This window comes from Cryptomeria japonica, chromosome 6 (assembly GCF_030272615.1).
Source record: "Cryptomeria japonica chromosome 6, Sugi_1.0, whole genome shotgun sequence".
NCBI lineage: Eukaryota > Viridiplantae > Streptophyta > Pinopsida > Cupressales > Cupressaceae > Cryptomeria > Cryptomeria japonica.
In genome coordinates, this window is record NC_081410.1 from 371,443,346 (window position 1) to 371,464,503 (window position 21,158).

At 38.2% G+C, this 21,158-nt stretch overlaps 1 protein-coding gene across 3 annotated transcripts in view; it reads right to left on the bottom strand.

The window, feature by feature from the left end:
* Positions 1 to 21,158, bottom strand: part of LOC131072196 (uncharacterized) — a 197,698-nt gene that overhangs the window by 149,068 nt on the left and 27,472 nt on the right. For all 3 annotated transcript variants that reach the window (XM_059207365.1, XM_059207363.1, XM_059207364.1), the window contains one exon: positions 9,374 to 9,461. In XM_059207365.1, coding sequence (XP_059063348.1) covers positions 9,374 to 9,461 — 88 coding nt within the window. The remainder of the gene's footprint in view (positions 1 to 9,373; positions 9,462 to 21,158) is intronic.

Below are 21,158 nucleotides of genomic sequence, written 5' to 3' on the forward strand. Positions count from 1 at the left end.
AATTTCTCCTTATTTCTCCACTTAGCCAAAAGGCTAAAACTTCATAAGAGGCTTAGAAAAATGGGGACATTACACTTTAACTTAGAATGAATTCAATTCGACTTATACAAGGTAGGAATTGAGTCTGAATATTATATTTGATGTTCAACGTTTATATAGATATAATCACAATCTCAAATGATCTATGTTTCGATACCAATGTTCACGTACTGCTGAGTATATTAATGATCTTGATTGCAATATTAATATCCACATACTGATTCTCACAACCTACTCTTGTAATCTTCGCTGTGTCACCTCCAACCGAATTGTATCAAATATATATATATGATGCCCGAAGACAATAAAGGAGATGCGACTCTACGTGAAGAATCTTGAGGCCAAACCGATTCATAATTTAATCGATTCAATTATAATAGGTTATGCTTTAACCAATGATTAACAAATGAATCGATAACTAATCAATTGTAGAATAATGCGATAATAGAAGCAGGTTAATGATGATGATTCGGTTTGACCATTGATCGGGTTAATTAGAGTTGTGACTAATATCATTCACCATCTGCAGATATACATATCGTCGAAGATGATTTATATATATATTGGTCACAAACTGTTATATTGTATCCTGGCTGTACTTCGATGATCTGCAATTGTATAAACTTTATATATATCCATCTACAATGATCATATCAACTTTGATATATGATACTCAAGGGTTTTCATTAATCAATTCCATTATGATCAGTTGATTAAGAAAACACTAACAATTATAGATTAATAGATCGGTTTATTATAACTGATGTGCTTTAAGTGATTTAACCAATGTGATGATCGAACAACAGATTATGTAAATCTAACTTGATAATGGAGTCAAGTCGATTGTCATCGATTGGCATTAATTCGAAATCACTGCTTATGGGGTTTAATGATATCGATAACTATTACTCAGAATTGTCTAAAGGCCAAAAGGCCAATTAGACAATTATGCTGTCTCAGTCAGTCCTCAAGAATTATGACTGAAGCTACCTTATCGTCAACAGGCTTTACCCTACCAATTGCATTTCCTTGAAAATCTATAAGGCCTTTCCAACAAATCCATTTTGTGCATAAGTTTCGATCATTGCAGTCCATGAGTACACATTTCTTTGAGGCATTCTGTCAAACAAGTCATACGCCTTGCCTATGCTTCCACATTTTGCACACATGTCTACCATGGTTCTTGCAAATATGACATCTGACAAAATCCTTTTAGTTTATGATAAGTAGCGTCATAATATCATGCTCTACCTCTTCAAAAATCAGTCATGAGGTCGCGAGAACAAATCACGTTATCTCTCCATGATGAAGGAACGAATATGGAGTCTATGTGTGGCTACAACCATGGTGTCTCTCCATCATTTGTTCCTAATCGAGGCTAGAGACATGAACTCAAAAGCGAGGCACCTCACCCATTGCTTGGCCCAGGAATGGAAGCATCGACTACTATGCGGTTTTCAGTAAACATGGTGCACAATGGTTGAGCCAGTGTGTGAGCTTATTGCAGAGTACTGTGCCGGACTATTTCAACCGTTCGAGAAATTTTCCTATAATTTCACAGCGAGAGGAATTGAAATCCGGTGGGCAGTGCCCACAATATATAGCCTATCAGCTAATTAAAAAATTATCAATTTATAAAGTAAGACCATACACAAAAGCCCACCTCATGCCATCCACGTGAGTTATCATACTTCAGTAATTAATACAGTGTCATGTTCCCTATGATTTTCTCATGTACTCATTTGTTCAATCATTTAATTGCCCTGTAATGTTTCCTTTTGTGGAGTAGCTAGAATATGACCCATTTAGCTTATTTTATTCTCGTAGGCTAATTTCCAGCTATATTAGGGAATAAATTAATTAATTAAATAAAGTTGTCCAATAAAGAAAATTTTACGGATGACTTTACTGTAATTAATTTTGTAAAATCACTCAAGTGAATTACAAGGAAAATTTTAAAAGTCACTAAATAGAAGTGCTTTAATGAAATATTTTAAGCAGGAAATTAAAAGGTCCCTTTAAAAAAGTTTCATGGGAAAATATCAAAAAAGGATTTGAGAGCTCATTTGATCATGCTTGCTTATTTTCTCTATTGTGGAATTTTGGGTTACTTGTTGGAGCAAACCTTAGAAGGAAAACCCTAGGGAAATTGGTTTTGGTGGTGAGAAATCTACCCTCGCCAATCTGCAGGTGGAATCACACAAGTTTCATGCAAGAGCATAATCAGAAGTAGATTAAATAATTTATGGAGTCTTGCAAGACAAATTATTAATATTTGCAAGCATTTACAGGAAAGGCAGAGACAACTAGTTTGGGCGTTAGATATCAGCTGAGGAGCAAGAATGGCTTCTTTTTCTAGCCACCAATCATTTAATAGCTGTGTGATGCTGATATTGATTGATTTTTGGTGAATATGGTGTTTGGTCTGGCTACCAACACTAAACTAGGCTGGCGTGAAAAAAAGGAGGTTGTTCAAGGGTTTGGATGCATTCAAATTTCAATCATAATGTGGCGTTTACCTATTTCCTGTCGGTTGGGTTCTATTAGGCATTCCAACACCTAGTACTGGTTCAGATTTGAGGCCTTTGGGGCCCTTATTGCAGGTCAATGCAACTTAGCATGGAGGCATGAGCATTTTATCAGGCAATAGTGCAGTTTGGAGGTTCCTTATCGCTGGTGCGAACTTGGTTTATAGTTACAGGTCAATGAGGAGAATTGGAGGGTGTGTTTGAAAGGAAGAGTGCACATTGGAGAGCTCCCTATCGCCCCATCTAGAGATCAGAAAACTTATTTCAGAACATCCTTGTACTTGCTGGTTATAAACAGCTTGTTGTATTTGCTTTTATTTGCACAATCAACCAAATAAATGAGGACAATTATTTAGCAAAATGTCTTGTTATATATTAATGTTGGATATGTGATCAAGTTTTGTTCAAAGTATTGTATAATGAGCATATGTCAGTCTATCAAACACAGTGCAAAAATATCAAGCTAAACCAGCAGAATATAAACTGTTTAATGAAATGTTGACCCTTAAACTTGAAAAAAGTGGAAAAATTTGGTATACATATTGGCTCAGGTATTTACAATGGTATCAAAGTGTGATCTTGCCAGTATGGAGGGTTATCTGAAAATTTTAATGACTGAAAATACTTTATGAATCTGGAAGATAGAGATTTAATCACTTATAGGAGAAGACAACATCTTAGTTCAGATTCTGAAGAAGGTATGGATGATAAAAATGAACAACAAAACCCTAATACTATGGAGATTTAAATGATTTGGCTAGAGAACAGTAGTAGTTGGTTCAGTTAATGACTCAAATGATGCAAACCATGTATAACAAAAAACAGGGTGATCAAGGGAACAATGGCAATAATGGTAAATATGGAAATAATGGCAACCATGGATTGGGAAGTAACACTAATATTCTGGTCAACAACTCCTGGACAGCCAGTAGAACAACTCCTAGACCTTTAATTCCAGAATTCTTAGAAGCATCGCCAGAAGAACAAGCAAGATAGCAAGAAGGTGGTGAAACTCGGGCAGATTGTTTGAGAGAGTACTAATCCCTGGGTGACGAATTTGGCTGTCCTTAGAAAATTTTTGTCAAGTGAAGTACAGAAATAGACCCAACGGAGATAGAGGACAAGGGCCCAACAAGGAGTTGCAACGAAGAGTGGGTAAATTGACCATTCCCAACTTTAATGGTTCTAGCAGGTGCACCACCCATTCATGGGTACAAGAATCAGATATATACTTCCAGCTTAATCCCATGATAGAGACAGAGGCCATTAAGTACACCACACTTATCTGAATGGAGAAGCTCATGAGTGGTTGTACCATGAGTAAGTAACCTTGGGTCATGATAGTATCACCCCATATGTTGATTTTACATAGAGGTTGATGAACAGGTTTGATAAGGATCCTAAGCTATATTTTAGAGAGCTAGCACAATTGAGATAGGTGGGATTTGTTGACTCTTACATCTCAAAGTTCCAAAAACTCTCAGTGATGGTCACAGATGTTCCAAAACATAGGTTGCTTGTTTTGTTTATGGAGGGATTGACAGAACCTCTTCATGGTTGGGTCATAGAATTTGATCCAAACACTTTGCAGGATGCCATCAAGAGAGCTCATAACATGGACAGTTCAGTACCGAAAAGCAAATTCTAGCCCAAAGCATTTCCAACAAAGAAAGACAAGAAACCTTTCCAAAAAGAGTGGCCAAAAAGGAACAGCCTAGATGATGAGGTTAAAAATGAACTAAACACGAAAAATGCTTTTCTTTTCTTGCAAAGAACCTTGGGAGCGTAATCATAGGTGTTTGGGCAAAGGGAAGGTCAAATAGATAGATATGTTTTCAAATGGTGAGGAGGAGAAGATAGGAGTTACTAGTAGTGAGCAGGATAATTCAATTGGGGATCTAACATCCATCAAAAGAAGAGAAAGGAGGAACCATCACTACCCTTTCTAGTAATCCTAGGTATAATTCACTTACAGTGAGCAAGATCTTACAAGGGCAGCGAGTTAAAGTTCTGATTGACAGTGGGGCAACCCACAACTTCATAGATGAGGCCTTGGTGGCCAAGAGGGGTCTACAAACAAAGGACTTTGAGGGCTTCAATGATGGTTGCAAAATCTCATAATATTGGTCATATATGTAGATGATATCATTATTACAAGTAATGAGATACATGCATTTGAAGAGATCAAATCTAATATGATTAAATATTTTAACAAGGAGGATCTAGGCCTCTAACATTATTTCCTAGTCGTAGAAGGTTGGCAAACAAGTAGCATCATTTTTGTTTCACAATCCATATATGCCAAGAGTATGCTCGACACATTCAAAATGATTCATTATAAAATCTCATCCACACCTATGGGGAAAGGGCTAAATCTTCCAGCCAAATCTAATCTAAGACACCCACTAAAGCTGATTTGAGTTGTGAGTTTCATTTCAAAATTCATGACAGCACCATAGAAGGAATAATCGCAAACTAATAGCCGAGTTTTGGAAAACTTGCAAGTTTTTTTGCTCGGCGAGTATTTACGCCATTAACTCACACAAAAACTCTCAAAGTTTTTGGGAAAAACTGTTAAAATATTCGATGTTTGATGATATTAAACAATAGAGCTAGAGCTCTATTTAATGATTTTACAAGAGACGATGTTTCGAAAAGAAACAATTGTAAACTAAAACTGAAAAATAGAAACTAACTAAAGACGACTAAGATAACTAAGATGACTATTAAAGAAACATTACACTATTCTAATACCCTCCCTTAATGGTCATCATTCTAACTACCCAGAGAAAAACAAAGAAGGCTGCCCCCTTCTTCTCAGAACGTTCTGCGACATGAGCCTGCCATTGACCCAAAATATGCAAAACTTCTGGATATCACCACTAATCATCACAAATCGTCCAACTTGATGTTGGGTAACAAAGGTGTCACTCCCTATAGCCAAAGACACCAAGATGACGATGAAACGGAAACCACAATTTTGAGGAAAAATCGGCAAACCCTCAACAAACTTTTGCAAATGAGCATGATGCCCCAAAATAGACTGCAAGAAGCCACGATTTTTGAGGAAAAACCGTCAAACCTTGAAATTGAAGTTTACAAAATATTGTTTTTCTGAAAAAACGATAAAAACCCTAAGACAGGAACACCTATGCCCATGATTTTTGAGGATAAAATCAAGCAAAACCCAGAATCCCACACGAACATCGCGAATTACAAATGACCAGACACGATTTTTGAGGAGAAAAATCGATCAAAACCCAAGACACATAATCCGAGACACGGATCAAAATGCAAAACTTCAATTTTGAGGAAAAACGGTAAAACCCTTTTACAAAACGATTTTGAGGCAAAAAATCGCACGAAACCCACAATTTTTTTATGTTCAAAAATTATAAAACCCTCCCAAAATTAAAAAACATCCACAAACCCTAGCTGCCGAACAGAATAAACCATACACAAAACAACAAACACGGCAGAAACACAGATCACAAAGAATGATCACTCACAAAAAACTCAAAGAGCCTTTGCAGAAAACACAGAGAGAACACAGTCGTAGGTAGAAAACCCGAGGAGAAGAACTTGCAACTTTGTCGTCCCATTGCAGTAGAAAAAATATGTCATTGCATGGGGAAACAGGCTCACGATTACACGGGTCCGTCACGGAAAAACCCTCGAAAATGCAAGTTGCAAGAACAAATCCAAATCGCGCGCAAAGAGAACCAAAAAAAATAAAATCGTGCGGGAGATCAACTTTTGTGTCTACAAAAACTTTGTGGGTCTAGTCGCCATCGCAAAAAAAACAAGAACTCCCATCGTGCAAAGTGCAGATGATCCAATAAAAAGGCCCAGAGGCTTCGCACAAAGAAGAAACCCTATTTAGCAGGCCTTTGCAACTTCACAGAAGATGTCGCGGGTAAGAATAGGAACAAAGATCACGCGACCAAGCAAACCCATGCTGAAAAATCAAACCAGTCGCACGATTATGAAAAATGATTGTAGAAGCCCGTGATTTCTAAAGAAGTTTTCTAAATAATGCGATCTACATATAGAAATCACCAACTCCCGCAGAAAAAAAGAAAAATCTAGCCCACGATCAAAACAAAACCTCAATTTTTTTTTTCAAACAATTGATTTAAAAGAACTTTCAAAACCCTGGGCCTCCCGCGAGGGAGTTAGACCCAAAACCGCTCTTATACCATGTTAAAATATTCGATGTTTGATGATATTAAACATAGAGCTAGAGATCTATATAAAGATTTTACAAGAGACGATGTTTCTAAAAGAAACAATTCTAAACTAAAACTGAAAATAGAAACTAACTAAAGATGACTGAGATAACTAAGATGACCATTAAAGAAACATTACAATATTCTAATAAAAACTCGTTGAATTTTTGGCAATTTTTTCACAAAAACTCAGCGAGTCTCCTACAAAAACTTGGCCGCATAAAAAAGAGGCCCAAACATGTCAAAAAATTATCTAAATTTTTTTTTTCAAGTCAATCTCACTCTTCATCGGAATATATACATGAAATACAACATTTAAGTATAAGAATACATTAAGTTATATTTCATTAAATATTGGTAGGATGTTTGAGAGTGGTTTAAGATCTCTAGGAGATATAATGCAAATTCTAAGTTTTAGAAGATCTTTTAAAATTTAGACAATCAAATTTCAATAATCAATAGGCTCCTATCAGCATTCTCTCGCTCTCTATCTCACTCACTTTATCTACCCCGAATTCTAGACCTATCTATCTCCCTATCACTCTTCCTCTATCCCCTCTCTCTACCACTCTCTATCTTACTCTCTCCTCTCTCCCCCAAGATCTAGACCTATCTCTCTACCTCTCTCTCTCTTACCCTCAGACTCCCACAAGGGGTGCTACCCTCAACCTCATTTTGGCGAGGTGGAAGAGCCACATCAGACTCCTAGGACTAGACCCTCTAGTTCTATCTCTCCCTTAGTTTTCACTGGAGCTGGGAAGAGGAAGATGTAAAATGTTTTGATGTAGTATTTACTTTTAGTTTTACAAAAACAATTTGTTATTTCATTTTGTTTTAGTCTATCAGCCATCAACATTCCATATGAGGATGCCATTTTGTACCAAATTTTCATTTATATCAATCAAATATATCTATACTCAGCTTGTTTCTTTTGCGTACTCATTTGTTGACTCATTAGATGCATCTCCTCATTCAATTTTGCAAAATAAATGCATTTCTAATTAAATTTAAGCAGATTTTTAAGTTGCCGAGTTTTTTTTCAGCCCTTGGCGAGTAGTTTAACTATGCATTAAACATTGGACTACAACAAAGAGGGTGTTAAGATATGTGAAAGGGGCACTTGAATTTGACATTCTATATAGCAAAAGCAAAAGCTCTAAATTGTATGGATTCACATATTCAAATTGGGCAAGTTTTAAGAATGACCAAAATTTGCTTTTGGATATATTATTAGTCTTGGCATAGGTGCAATCACATGGAGCAGCAAGAAGCAACATGCAATAGCTCTTTCATCGATAAATCAAAATATTGAGGAGTAATAAAAGTAGCATATGTGATAGTTTGGCTCAGATTGACACTTTAAGACATGAAGATGCCTCAAATTGAGCCTTCACCCTCTTCTCTAACAATCAAGGGGTGCTCAAACTTGCCGAGAATCCAATCCTCCATGAAGATACCAAACATATGGAGCTACATTGTCACTTCATCAAACAACTTATAGAAGATGGATGTTATGTTGCAACATTGTCCAACTGAGGACCAAATTGCAAACATTCTTACTAAGTCTCTAGGTCCTGACAAATTTGTTAAATTTTAGGATAAGCCTAGTGTAGTTTGTAGATTGACCATTAAGGGAGGGTGTTAAAGTAATTATTATTTAATACTGGTCAATTAGCTTTTAGTTATAGGCTTTAATAGAGTCATTCCAGCTATAAGATAGACTTTAGGATATTCTTTATTCTTTATTGGTTTATTCTTTTAATCCCAGGTTCATATAGTGGCTTGTTGACCTTCACTATAAACCTATACAAGAAAGCTCTTGCTTATTATTTTATTAATGAATATCTTGGTAATCTTTATCTGGTCAATTTTTCTAATAAGCTAAAGGTGGCCTCTCTTGCAAGCAGATAAAACAGTCCATATCATTCATTTTATTTATTCTAGCAATAATATATTTTTCATGACAATGAAATTTATCTATAAATGTGAATTTTAATCAATGTATTGTAGAAAAATGAATTTATGAATAAGTAGTTTTTCAATTATTTGAAAATTTATATTAATATATTGAAATAGTTTAAATATACACCTTAACCCCCATTCCATGAAAAAAGAATCAGCACAGGGGAAGTCCCAGAGAAAACAAATACTTACATTTCAATACGTCAATATTAAATATAATTATTACACCCATGATGAAAATGTCAGTAAACCAATCAAAAGTCAAAGGTATTCAATTTTCTATTCTAATAAAGTTTCTAAAGCCAACCCAAACAACTTTTGGCAGCCTTGTGAAACTCAAAAACCACTGCAATTTTTTACATATATCACTATTTTGTGTTTGCATACACTTTAAAAACTCTTTTTGAATTACATAACACTTTTTTTTAAAGGCTTGATTGAGTAATTCCTAGGTTTAACCACATAATTCCAAGGTTTGACTGCTGTGCCATGCAAAATATTAAAATAAAACAGGTAAATTGCCAGTCCATAATTACTTGGTCTTTTTCCAAGTAGTACTACTATGATCTAGAAGTATAATGTGTGATTCGTGGAACAAAAAATCCAATTACATACCCCAATTCTTCCTTCCACCAAGAATTCCATGAAGAAGAACTGCTGTTGGCGGTTCAGGCACTGATCTATCAACCATACTCCACCTAACCTGAACAGATAGATAAGATTACCTCAAATATCTCAAAATACAACTTCTGAACAAATGCATCAAATATGCAAGCATTCTTAAGCAAAGAATGTAAAATATTTGACACTTATTATATGCATATAAATAAATGGCATCCACCACCTTTATTTAAATCTTTATCGTTTATCCAAATGTGTATGATTTCATGCCAATGAATATCAAATGAATCAAACTCTTAGTTTGATCACATTTATAACTATTTAATAATCCTTCTCTATACCAAAGTGTTGGAAATATTGTCATTGATGTCAAAGGTAAGAAAACAATGTTATAAACAAGATCGTCATTGATGTCAAAAGAGTGAAACAGTAGGTTACTCCCAAGTCACAGATGGAAGATTTACATTAAGTCACATGGATGAAATCATTGATGAGCTGTTTGGAGTCTATGAAGATCATTTGAACAAGGAAAAATCAGTTTGCTTCTGTTTGCCTTGATAAATGGAAATTGACTTGGTCAAATTAAATCATATATCTTCAAGAATGAGGCCGACCCCATCATATATTGTAACCTCCCTTGAGGAAAGAAAATCAAGTACAAATGATGGTCAACTTCCTTATTAATGCTAATGTTTATGCCATTTCTGGCCGACCGTCTTTGCCAAGGTTAAAAGGTTCAAGACTTAAAAGAAAGGTAAGACATTAGTATATATCATGCAGCAGATGATTATTGAAAACAACAGCGAATGATAATGAGTAGTTATTGAATGTCAATAATGAACAGCGATCTAACTTATATTCATTTTCTGGAAGCAATGAATGAAGGAGTAATTACCTTTAATGAAGACAAAATGGGAATAAGATTATTTTAGAAAGGCTGCAAGCATATAAGACAAAATAAAAGGCAATTGGGAATCAAGTCTTAAGACATCGATTAATACATAAAATGGTGGCAATGGTTATTAGTAAAGGAGTGATCAAAGTTTATGAAAAGCAATGATTAATATAAGTAAAAGCAGCACTTATACTTGTGTTTATTAATAATAAACTAAGTCAAAATACAAGGCAGCATATGATCAAAGCAGCAATCAAAAGAAATGCAGTGATTCGTATTATGGGCAGCGATTCACTATAGGCAGCAATTATTGTGTTATGAATTAAAACCATTATGTTATGCTTATGCTTTTAAAACGTAGAGACTATGTTTTAAGAAGCAGCAGCAATTAAGATTAAGGAATGAAAGGTGATGTCTTTTTAAAGGTTGTCTCTATTCAAAGAGATGCCTCTCTTCAAGTAGGCATAAGGATATATAAAAGAAAAAAGAATTGTGGAGAAGTGTGTGAAAATTATATGCATATCATACAAGCACCAGTAGATTTAAAGAGCAGAACTATATTGAGATCATTCAATGAGAAGTGTGGAATAAATGTAATATCATACAAGCAGATTTTTGATGTGCAAGGTGTGAATAAAGAAAAATAGATACATCGTATATACACCAGAAAATTTATTTGAAGAGAACATAATTGAAAGATCTTTCAAAGACAGATTTTGTGAGGGAAGACTACATTTGCTAAGAAATGCTATGAGCAGATTTGAAAGGAAGAATATGCAAATTTAAAAGAATAGAATATATGTGAGAATGCTATTTAATCCTGAAGGGATTGTCCTCTAACTTACACAAAGAAAACAGAATACAGTAGAAACGGTAACATACCAGAATAATACCAATTGACAATATTCAACACGACATATAGCAAAAAGATATTCTTTATTAGCAAGCGTAATGTGTGTACAATCATCCATAGAATGTTTCCCCATACAATACTCCAGACATATACAGTGCCTCGCGGTTGGTTAAGACTGCCAACCTTCGGCAATTGACGCAACCTCTCAGGAAAAACTAATTATACTTCTAAAACATAAACAAGACATTATTTATTTAAGATGGCAAAAATACCACCTACATCAGCTCCCCCAATAAAGAAGTGGTCTTCTAGATGACGAAAACAAAAATGGGAGCTGACTCTAACATATGTAAGCTACTAAGAGGGATGAGAGGGCTTCCCTAGCATTAGAGAAGACAAAGGGGCACCTGGCTGTGAGTGTTGTTGTAGGCGATTATTTGCCACCAATTATCGCTCACAAGCGGCTTTGACCATATATGCAGCCTCCATGAGTTGTTTCCACATCTTCTCTAACTCTGCATCCTTCTTCTCCAACTCCTTGGCTTTCTCCTTTAGCTACTCATCCCTGCTAGCCAATTCTACCTCCAATTGAGTAACCTTATCCGCCAAAGCTATCCTCATCTGCTCTTTCTCATTCAACTGTTGGACATGTTCGGCCATAGTTTTCTCTAGGGCAGTGACCCGTGAATGCTCCTAGACTAACTGCTCTCGAGCCTTCTGTGAGTGGTTGACCAGAGCCTACCTAGCTGTCTCTACTTCTCGGAGGGCCTATTCCCATTGAGAAACCACCATCTCAATTCGCACCACCCCCAGCTTCTGGTGCTTCAAGAACAAATCCCTAAAGGCAACCTCCATGTCCGAGAGTGATTTCAAGAGACGAGGTTGGTCGTCTACTATTAGCTGCATCAGGATCCAAGCATCGACCATCTCCTACGTCTCCACCTTCGGCCACCCCTTGGCAGTGAAGTACCTGAAGAATTTTGCATTGCACTCACCCTGCAGGAATGCTAACAGATGTTCTACCGCCTGAGCCACCAAAGGGTTGTGGCCAATGTCAACATTTCTAGCAATGTTTCCTACTCTACTCAAAAAAATTGCTAACCCCTCCAACAATCTAACGCACTGTTGCACAATGCCAATGGGATCTTGAGGATTTGGCTTGTTTAGCCACAGTACAATCTCCTCATCTTCACCAGATGACAATCCAGGTAAAATCGGAGTGGGTTCTACTACTATCACCCTCTGCGATTCCATCTATTATCGTTCCATCCCATGGTCTTCTCCACTGTTCCCCTTTGGAGCCCTCGTCTCTCTAGGTGTCACTCGTGGTGACTCAAGTGAATCCTTTGGAGCAATTCCCAATGTCCCCAACCATGAACCAATGGCTTCTTTGAGTTTCTATGTGCCCTCCACTGGAGGTGATTATGTGGCAGGTGTGGGGCTCATGAATGGGCCCCCTAGCAGTGTCGATTTGAGGGTCGTTGTTCCTACCCCGCCTAGTGAGGGCCAAGTTTCTACATCCAATATTACTGGTGTCACTTCTATTGCCGGCAAACTTGCCAAGGTCCCAAAAATTGCTGAAATAGCCATAACTGGCGAGATTGAGCAGGGAGTAGTTATCACGGTTGCTGGTACCTCCAATGTTGCACTCTCCACCAATGGTGTTGAAACTACTAGTTCTCTCATTGGGGCCAAAACTACCAATTTTGTCAGTGGGGCCAAAACTATCGTTTCCATCAATGGTGTCAAAACTGCCAATTCTATCAATGGAGTCGAAATTGCCAATTCTGTCAATGGTGTCAAAACTACCGCTTGTGGTTATGTGCTTTCCAACTAAACTCCCATATAAGCAATGACGTCCTCCGCATCATCCTTGTCTGCAATAATAGCCGCCATGTAATATCCCTTGTCTAATCTAACCCTATTTTGCTTATTTGAACTCCAAGGAATATTGTCAAACACTTGTATGCAAACTAATTAAGTCGGTTTCACCAATAATCTGATTTTCCAATCAAAAGACTTGCAAACAACTATTCAATATCATTCAAATTTGCCTAATACTCAACATGGCATTTTGTCAAACATTTACCATACATCCTAAGATCTGAAACAGTCACCTACAGCCTTGGACGTTTTCCCAAACACTTGCCATGCAAACTTTAGAATGTAAATAATCACTTCCAGCTATGGAGCATTTTGGCAAACACTTTCCATGCATCCTAGTTAACCAAAATGCACTTACAGCAGATTGTTATTAACACAAACACTTCGACATACATGCATACATAATCCTGATAACAATAGTATGTAGTTATTATCACCACTAGTGCAGAACATAAGCAATATAATGAACTTGGGAATTGATAGCAGCAAGCAAAGATTTGTTTGATTCTCCTAGAATGGCTTCCTTAGGCCTCCAAAATTGCAGTGCAATTTTCCTTGATGCTCCACGGGCCTATATATTAATTTTCAGATTTTTTGATTGCCTCCTTCCCCAAAATCGAACTAACCCTAGTCTGCACAGCACGAGAGAAATACAGTCTGTGTGACCTGTGTGACAGCAGCTGCAAGGCTGGGAAAATATTGGCAAATTCACAGTTCTAATCTGATTCACCAATCTGATCATCAAATCTCCTTCAATCCGCTTGAAACCATTACTAAATTCTAGAAATATTCACTAAAAATCTGCACCAAGACTATAGCGATTTACTATAGCGTGGGTACTGTAGCGCCAATGTAGCAGCAAGATTAAACTTCTGATTTGCTCTGAATACCCTTGAAATACTTTGAGATAATCAACTTAGATTTGAATAAACTCCATTGATGCTCAGATGTGACCTCCGTATGAAGCCACCAGCACAATCGAAGAGAGGCTACATTCTCCAAGATTGAAATTACAGCGAAACCCTAGGTTTCTTCTTCAAAGCCAAAGCTTCTTCAGAATAGACAAATGTTGAAATGATTCAAGAATTGAATGAAATGAAATCCAAATCCCCTTTTATAATGTTTAATTTGCATATGTCTTCATCTCCTTTAATTTACTTTAATTTCATTTCTTTTTTCCCTCCTTTTGGTGCACAACATTAAAATATAAAGTATACTTCATTAAACACTTATATCTCCCCTTTAAATACCATTTTATCACTTATTATAAAGTTTACTTTTAAAACATTTAAATCTCCTTTTTAAATAAAGTCCACTTAATTTATCAATGATGTGCACTTAATAATTAATTATTATTTAAGTATAACTTCAATAATAATTATAACATCATAACTCCATCATTAATCATTATTTCTCAATTCCGACTGAACTTGGGAGTTAACCATTGTATCCACTGTGCATCCAACTGTCTTACTAAAAATAGTAAGGATCCCTCTCCAACAGCCACTGACTTATTATAAATAGTAAGTCCCTCAAAATGGAACCAGAAACCCTCTGAATAGCCTAGCCTCATAATATACCAACAATCTAGAGAGGTAAACATTGCCATCTGCCACCTGAAGAGCTCCGTAACGCCCAAACTAGACCCTCTAATCCACCATCAAATGATAGGCTAATCCTTCCAACTCTGATGCTCACGAAAATGGGGACATTACACGCCACCCTAAATCTATCCACTATGATTTCACCTTCAGGGGATGATGCCTCTAAGCTGTCCTCACTATTGTCAGTCTCAACATTTTTGAATTGTTGCATGTCCTAACATCTCCTATTCCTGGCAGATTGGGCACTGCGAACAATCAATGTATTTAAATGCATCCAATAGAATATCGTCAGTTTGGAGGGTTCTACTCGAGAGAGGGGTTGGAGATGACCTTGTTTATCTGTTGGAACCTGTGTGCACGCTACCTCCAAAAAGAGACCAATTGCGTGATGGGACATGTAGAAAGCCTTATGATCGACGTTCAAGAATCCTCAAATCCTCTCAGAGAGCACCGATGCCCAATTATACACAGTGTCGTTTATCAAGTACAACATCCATACTGCTAAATCACTTTGGCATATCAATTTGAGAAGGTTCTTCTTGTACTCCATGTTTATTTTGTGTTTGACCATGCTCCCACCCTTCAATGGTATTCTAAAAACCTTAGCGAACTCCAACAATGCAAAAGATATGGTAATAAGGCAACCCTAGAATTTTACTATGGTGTGCAAATGGTGGTCGTAGCCAACCACCATGGCTCTCAGTATCGGCTCGAATCCTCACCGACATTTGAATGATTTTGTCCACTTTTGGACGTCTAAGAACCATCTTCACCAAGTGGCTATCATCTATTTCTTGCCACCATGTGCAACAATCACTACCGCTCAATCCTTCCCAAGTGATGATCTCTATGGTAACTCTTTCATCCTTCTGCACAGAGGGCCAAGTCTTATTTCCTTTGCTGCTGCTTCCAGTCACCATGGCTAGTGAATACAAAGGTTGTCCCTTGCTTCCAGTTGGTTGATGGTTCTTTTCCCAAGGGTTTCCAAAACTAATCTTTACCATCTTGCAATTAAACTTTATATGTGGCGACTTGTGCTTTTGTTTGTTTGCACTTCCGTACAATTTCCTTAATCCCTTTTGCAGCCTATTAGGAAATGTCATGTGTAATTTCGGTTTCCTAGCATTGTCTAGCATGTCATACGGTCCCACCTACTGTCCCTCTATTCTTCCGTACGGATTTCAATGTACAATTATTTGTGATGTAGTCCTTCAGTACGAGTTGGTACAACTCTCTTCTGTATGGTTCACTGCACGTCTTAACCTTGCCTTTCGTAATATCTTCATTCGTGTCCTATCCAGCGCACGACAACTTTCCATACGGCGTACAGTTCAATCCATATGATGCCAATTTTACCTCCTTCCTTGAGCGTACGGATTGTAATCTATATGGTATTGCATCCTCTTCCAAGCGTACAAAATGTTGCTTTGTGTATGGTTCATACAGTATGGATTTCTACTTTATGTGTGGTTCATACAGATTCAATCCTCCAAACTTATATGGATTCTTGCCCCCAACTTCATACAGTCTTCTAGCCTCGTACAGATTCTTGCCTCCAACTCTATACAGTCTTCTCTGCTATTCGTATGGTATGACGAATGATTTTTGAGCATACGGTCTTGACACTTATGGCCCCTTCCCTTCATACGGTGCTCTCCTAAGTGTTTCGTGCTGCCTAGTTTTCCTAGAAAGCTTTGTTCTTTGCCTCATTGGAATGGCCAAGTGGCTATAGCGAACTGGCTTATTATAGCCTCCATCATTCAAGGTTAGGGTTTTAATTGAGCGCTTTATCAAATTTATAAAAAATAGTCTCCTTTTTTCGTTATTCCTTGTTTCTTTTATTTTTTCCTTTTGTTTAATTTTTTTCCTCAACTCCAATTTTAATTTTCTTTTTTAATTCCCTTAGCACTTCCACATTTTCTATTTTTCTCATAAAAAATATTTTCCCCCTTTTCATTTTTTGTCTTTTAACAACCTTCAATACTTTGTAAAAATCCTTACCTTTCAATTTGAAGTGGAAACAATTGTTACTCACCTCCACCTTTTCACTTTCTATTTTCTTCGTCCTTTTCCTTTTAAATTTTTTAATTCTAATGCCCTTACGCTTCTATCAGCTTGCTTTAGTCACACCCTCTTTGCTTTTTTCACTGATACTCCACCTTCGTTGTGCCAAACCTTTACCTCTAATGCGCATCGCCACCAACAAGTTCCTAGGGATGTCTTGTAACACTTGTTCTCACAGCACATTATAATATATTCAAGATCAAATATCTTGTCGAGTAGGGGTGTTGGCCCCACCCCTTTGTGACTGCCATCTACGTACCTGCCACCATACTGTTGGTTCCACGTTGCTTCTTCCTCGTCGATCATTGGTAGTCCTACTAGGTTTGGAATGACTTCACAATGAGTTTGAAGTCGAGAGGGTCGGCGACTTCTTTCCTTCTTCCATAATCGTCTAAAAATATGTTCATTGTACCCATCCCTCTCCATGACAAACAAATCATCTGCCTTCACTACCATCTTCAGGCATGGTCCAAGGGCGGTGTCGTACTTCAAATCAATTTCTTCCTCTAAGTCTTTTTCCCCCAAGTTGACCTTCCTTATGTTTGGTTCCTCGTACTTTATCATTTTATCACTCTCGAACCAATGGGCAGGTGTATTGTCTACTCTCGCCATTCCCTCCTTCTATTACCCATATTCTGGGGGGAAGGTGGCATTCTCCGTACCAACTTTTTCATTCCCCACAACTTGCAACATGTTGCCCTTGGGGTGGAAAACTTTGTAGTCCTCCATCTACCAATGAAACAACCCATTGTGAGAGCTTGTCTCATCCTCCGAGCAACTTCTAAGTTCTAGCACCCCTTTGTCGTTGGGCTCCATTACACTCCCTTCCTCCATCCCAAAATCTCCGCCTTTAGACTCTAAGTCTAATGCCAATTCCAAGCTTATCGTCTAACTCTGAGGTCAATGACATATTTCCTCCCATCACTCTCGATGGAGAGCATATTTTTCTTCCAATTGTGGTATGCCTTATTTTCTAGCACAATGACAATGAAGTCTAAGAAGAAATGTTGTGTTCCGATTGTCACCTTTTGTGCCATTAGTGTCCCAAGTGGTCTAATGCCATGTTAGTTGACCCCTACCAGATGGAAGGTCGATGGACAAAGTGTTGGCTTTCCTAGTCCCTTCCATGTCTCCTCTGGTAGCACGTGGACGCCTGAGCCTCCGTCGACGATGGTGTTTGTGAGATCCATTCCCATTATTCCCATCTCAACGATGGCCGGCTTCCTCCCGATACCTACTGTTAGCAACATGGGGTCAGTGGTCAAGTCACTGGGTGACTTCACCATCAATTCCTTTGGTGGCTTGCACTGTATTTGGCCGCCTATGTCATCACCAACTGTATTGGTGATGGCCACTTTCAACTGTGGCGTGGTTTGTAGAAGGTTTGATACTCATACGGGTACCGTGGTTTGCAACACCCGTCTTATGATGTTCTTTTCTAACTCCAACCAAAGTGGAGTGCTGGTGACTTCATTTGAGGCTTATCTCTCCTCCACCATTACCTGTTCTACATCAACCTTCACTTTGCGAAGTTTCTCTTTTTTCGTATGGGGGTCAGGATATACTGCCTTCTTGGTTTGAAGTTTGGTAATCGCCAGTACTCCCTCATCCGGCTCTTCCAAGGCTAGGATGTTTACCCCTTTTTGTTTCAGGCAATCGATGTCTTCATGGTTTTCGGGTCCACACCACTTGCATAGTAACCTACGTTGTTATTTTGACCACTCTAATAGTCCCACACAAAGTGACCCCATTCATTACAATTCCGATACTAGATCATGAGTCTACCCTTCGCATCGTACCGTATTCTCCTTCGTGGGGTGCCATCGTTATTATTCCCTCGCCTATTGTTATGATACCTGCCAGGGGATGCATTAGGGTTGGCAGGTGGTTTTGGAGGTGTGCCTGGAGGGGTTGCTTGTTCCCCTTGGGCAAAGAGCACTTGTGTGTTTATTGTCTTCAGGTTGTACAAGCATTCCTTGATGGAATGCCTCAATACCTGACAGGTGTTGCGGAATGACTTCTTCAGGCAAGTAGCTTTTGTGTGACCTATTTTGCAGTCAATTCACATCAATTCTTTACTATCCTTACCATCCTTTTATGCCTTTAAGTCCATCATTTGCAACATATCCCTCTATAGGGCCTATACAGTTTTGGATCCTCCATCACTGCTCTCTCCCATACTATCATCATCACTAACCTTCTTTCCCCACGATGTCTTATTCTTACTTTCTATGTCCATCGCTCGATTGTACACATCTATGTATGAAGACAGGGGTGCTACTTTCATTTTTCTCCTCAAGGAGGGAATCAGTCCCTTGACGAACCACCGCTTCTTCAGTCCATCGGCTAGTTCGTTCTCCATCTTGTTCTTTGAGCCTAAGATTGTATGCTCGTACATTCTCGATCTTCCCTTGCCTAGTGTTGTAAATGTTTGTAACAATTTTTCATTGTCGTCCCTCAGCAATTTAATTTTTTCCTGAAATGACTTCATCAATTTGTTCCATGACACCTTGTATTGATTTTCCAAGTCTGTATACTAGTCGATGGCAATTCCCTGTAGCATGGCAGGAAATGCTTTCAACCAGCAATCATTATCATCTTGACCATTTGCCTCCCATATCGTTATGCAAGTTTCGCAATGGTGCACAAGATCCTCTGATCCGTCCACTGTGAATTTAGGGAGTTTCTGCTTCTCTGGGGTGTTCACCATTGTTTTCACTCAGTAGGCACCATGTGTATCCGACCAAATTGGACTGTCTCGCTCTCTGTCATGTTCTTGTGCCTCTCTTGCACCCTCGACCACACATGAGCTCTCTACACGTCCACCTTCTGCGTCTTCTACACCTTGGTCACCTTCTTCATTTCTGTACTCTCTCCCCAGAGTCTTCGGCTCACGCCTCCCTATTCTTGGTTCCTCCGTGAGGGACAAGTTCCCAATACGGTGCAAATTGATTTCAAAAATTTAAGCAACTTTTGTCTGAAGGCTCCTTTCTTCCTCTTCATCATGTACCAACTATACAGACGGGCTACTAATACTGTCAATAGACTCGAAATCTTCGCTTGAAGCAAAGTGTATGGTTTTGTTACTTGATTGGTCAACAAGATCTTTGCTTACTTCATCGTTCAGGAGTGGCAAGTTTCTGGCAACCTCTTCCAACTCACTCCACATACACGATCTTTCTCTCTCCCAACAACGGCTTCGGCTAACACCCCGACTCCTACTTCTTGCTAGACTCTCTGAACCTTGAACTAATTGTTGTCTCCTCTCACTTTTCTCTCTTAGGTGAAGATATCTTACTAATCCCTCCCCCTTCTCTCAAGTGTTTCTGGCACATCGATCCTTACTTGGTTGTAGGGGCATTAATTGTCGGGAGTACAACGTCTGCTAGTATCCCGCTCATCTTCCTCCCTACGAATCCTATCTTCGTATCATTGTAGTATCTGTTGCTGACACTGCTCTTGATTCCTCTCCTCTCACTAATCTTGTAATTCAATCAAATTTCATGCCAATAGTCTTGGAATTCTCCCAAGAAGATTGAAGACCGTGTGGTTCACCACAAATTCATCGCAAACTGTGCTTTCAAGGACCACTCTCTCCCGAGCTTCCCTCTACACCAAGTGATCAACCGAAACTTCCCACAAGTCGACCAAGTCTTGTGTCAACCAATCTTCCAATGTTTCTTCCTCGATGTCACTTTCTGCTACTAGTACTTATTGTTCAAAGTTCAAACGATCGGCCCATCACTCCACCATGTTGTCTGTTGCCGCTCTCAGGCATTCTCAGATCTCCAAATTCGAACCGGCAACGACGCCAAAATGTTTACTCCCAAAGGGATTGTCCTCTAACTTATGTAGAGTAAACAAAATACAATAGAAACAGTAACATACCAGAATAATACCAATTGACAGTATTCAACACGACATATGGCAGAAATATATTCTTTATTAGCAAGTGTAATGTGTGTACAATCATCCATAGAATTTTTCCTGATACAATACTCCAAACATATATAGTGCTTGGCAGTTGGTTAAGATTGTCAACCGTCGGCAACTAACACAACCTCTCGGGGACAACTAATTATACTGCCAAGTATACTAACAAAACATAAACAAGACATTATTTATTTATGACAACAAAACTGCCGTCTACAAATGCAGCAAGCAATACAACAAATATTGTTTGAAGAAGAGCAGATCTAGAGCAAGAAATATGGAGTATTGGAGACTTGTTTTAAAGAAGGTTAGAGCCAATTTGTAAAGACAGAGCAGAATTGGGAAGAAGAAATTGATGTGATTCATAGTAGATGTAAGGCAGATTTATAAGGTGAATTCTAGTATTATATTAATTAATGCCCCCTCCCCCCCTCCCAACTCTCAATATAATCATGTGCTCATCACAAAGTGAATGTGCAAAAATAATTTTGAGATCCTTTATCATATATTTCCTGAAATCAATTGTCTATTAGAAAACATGAGGCA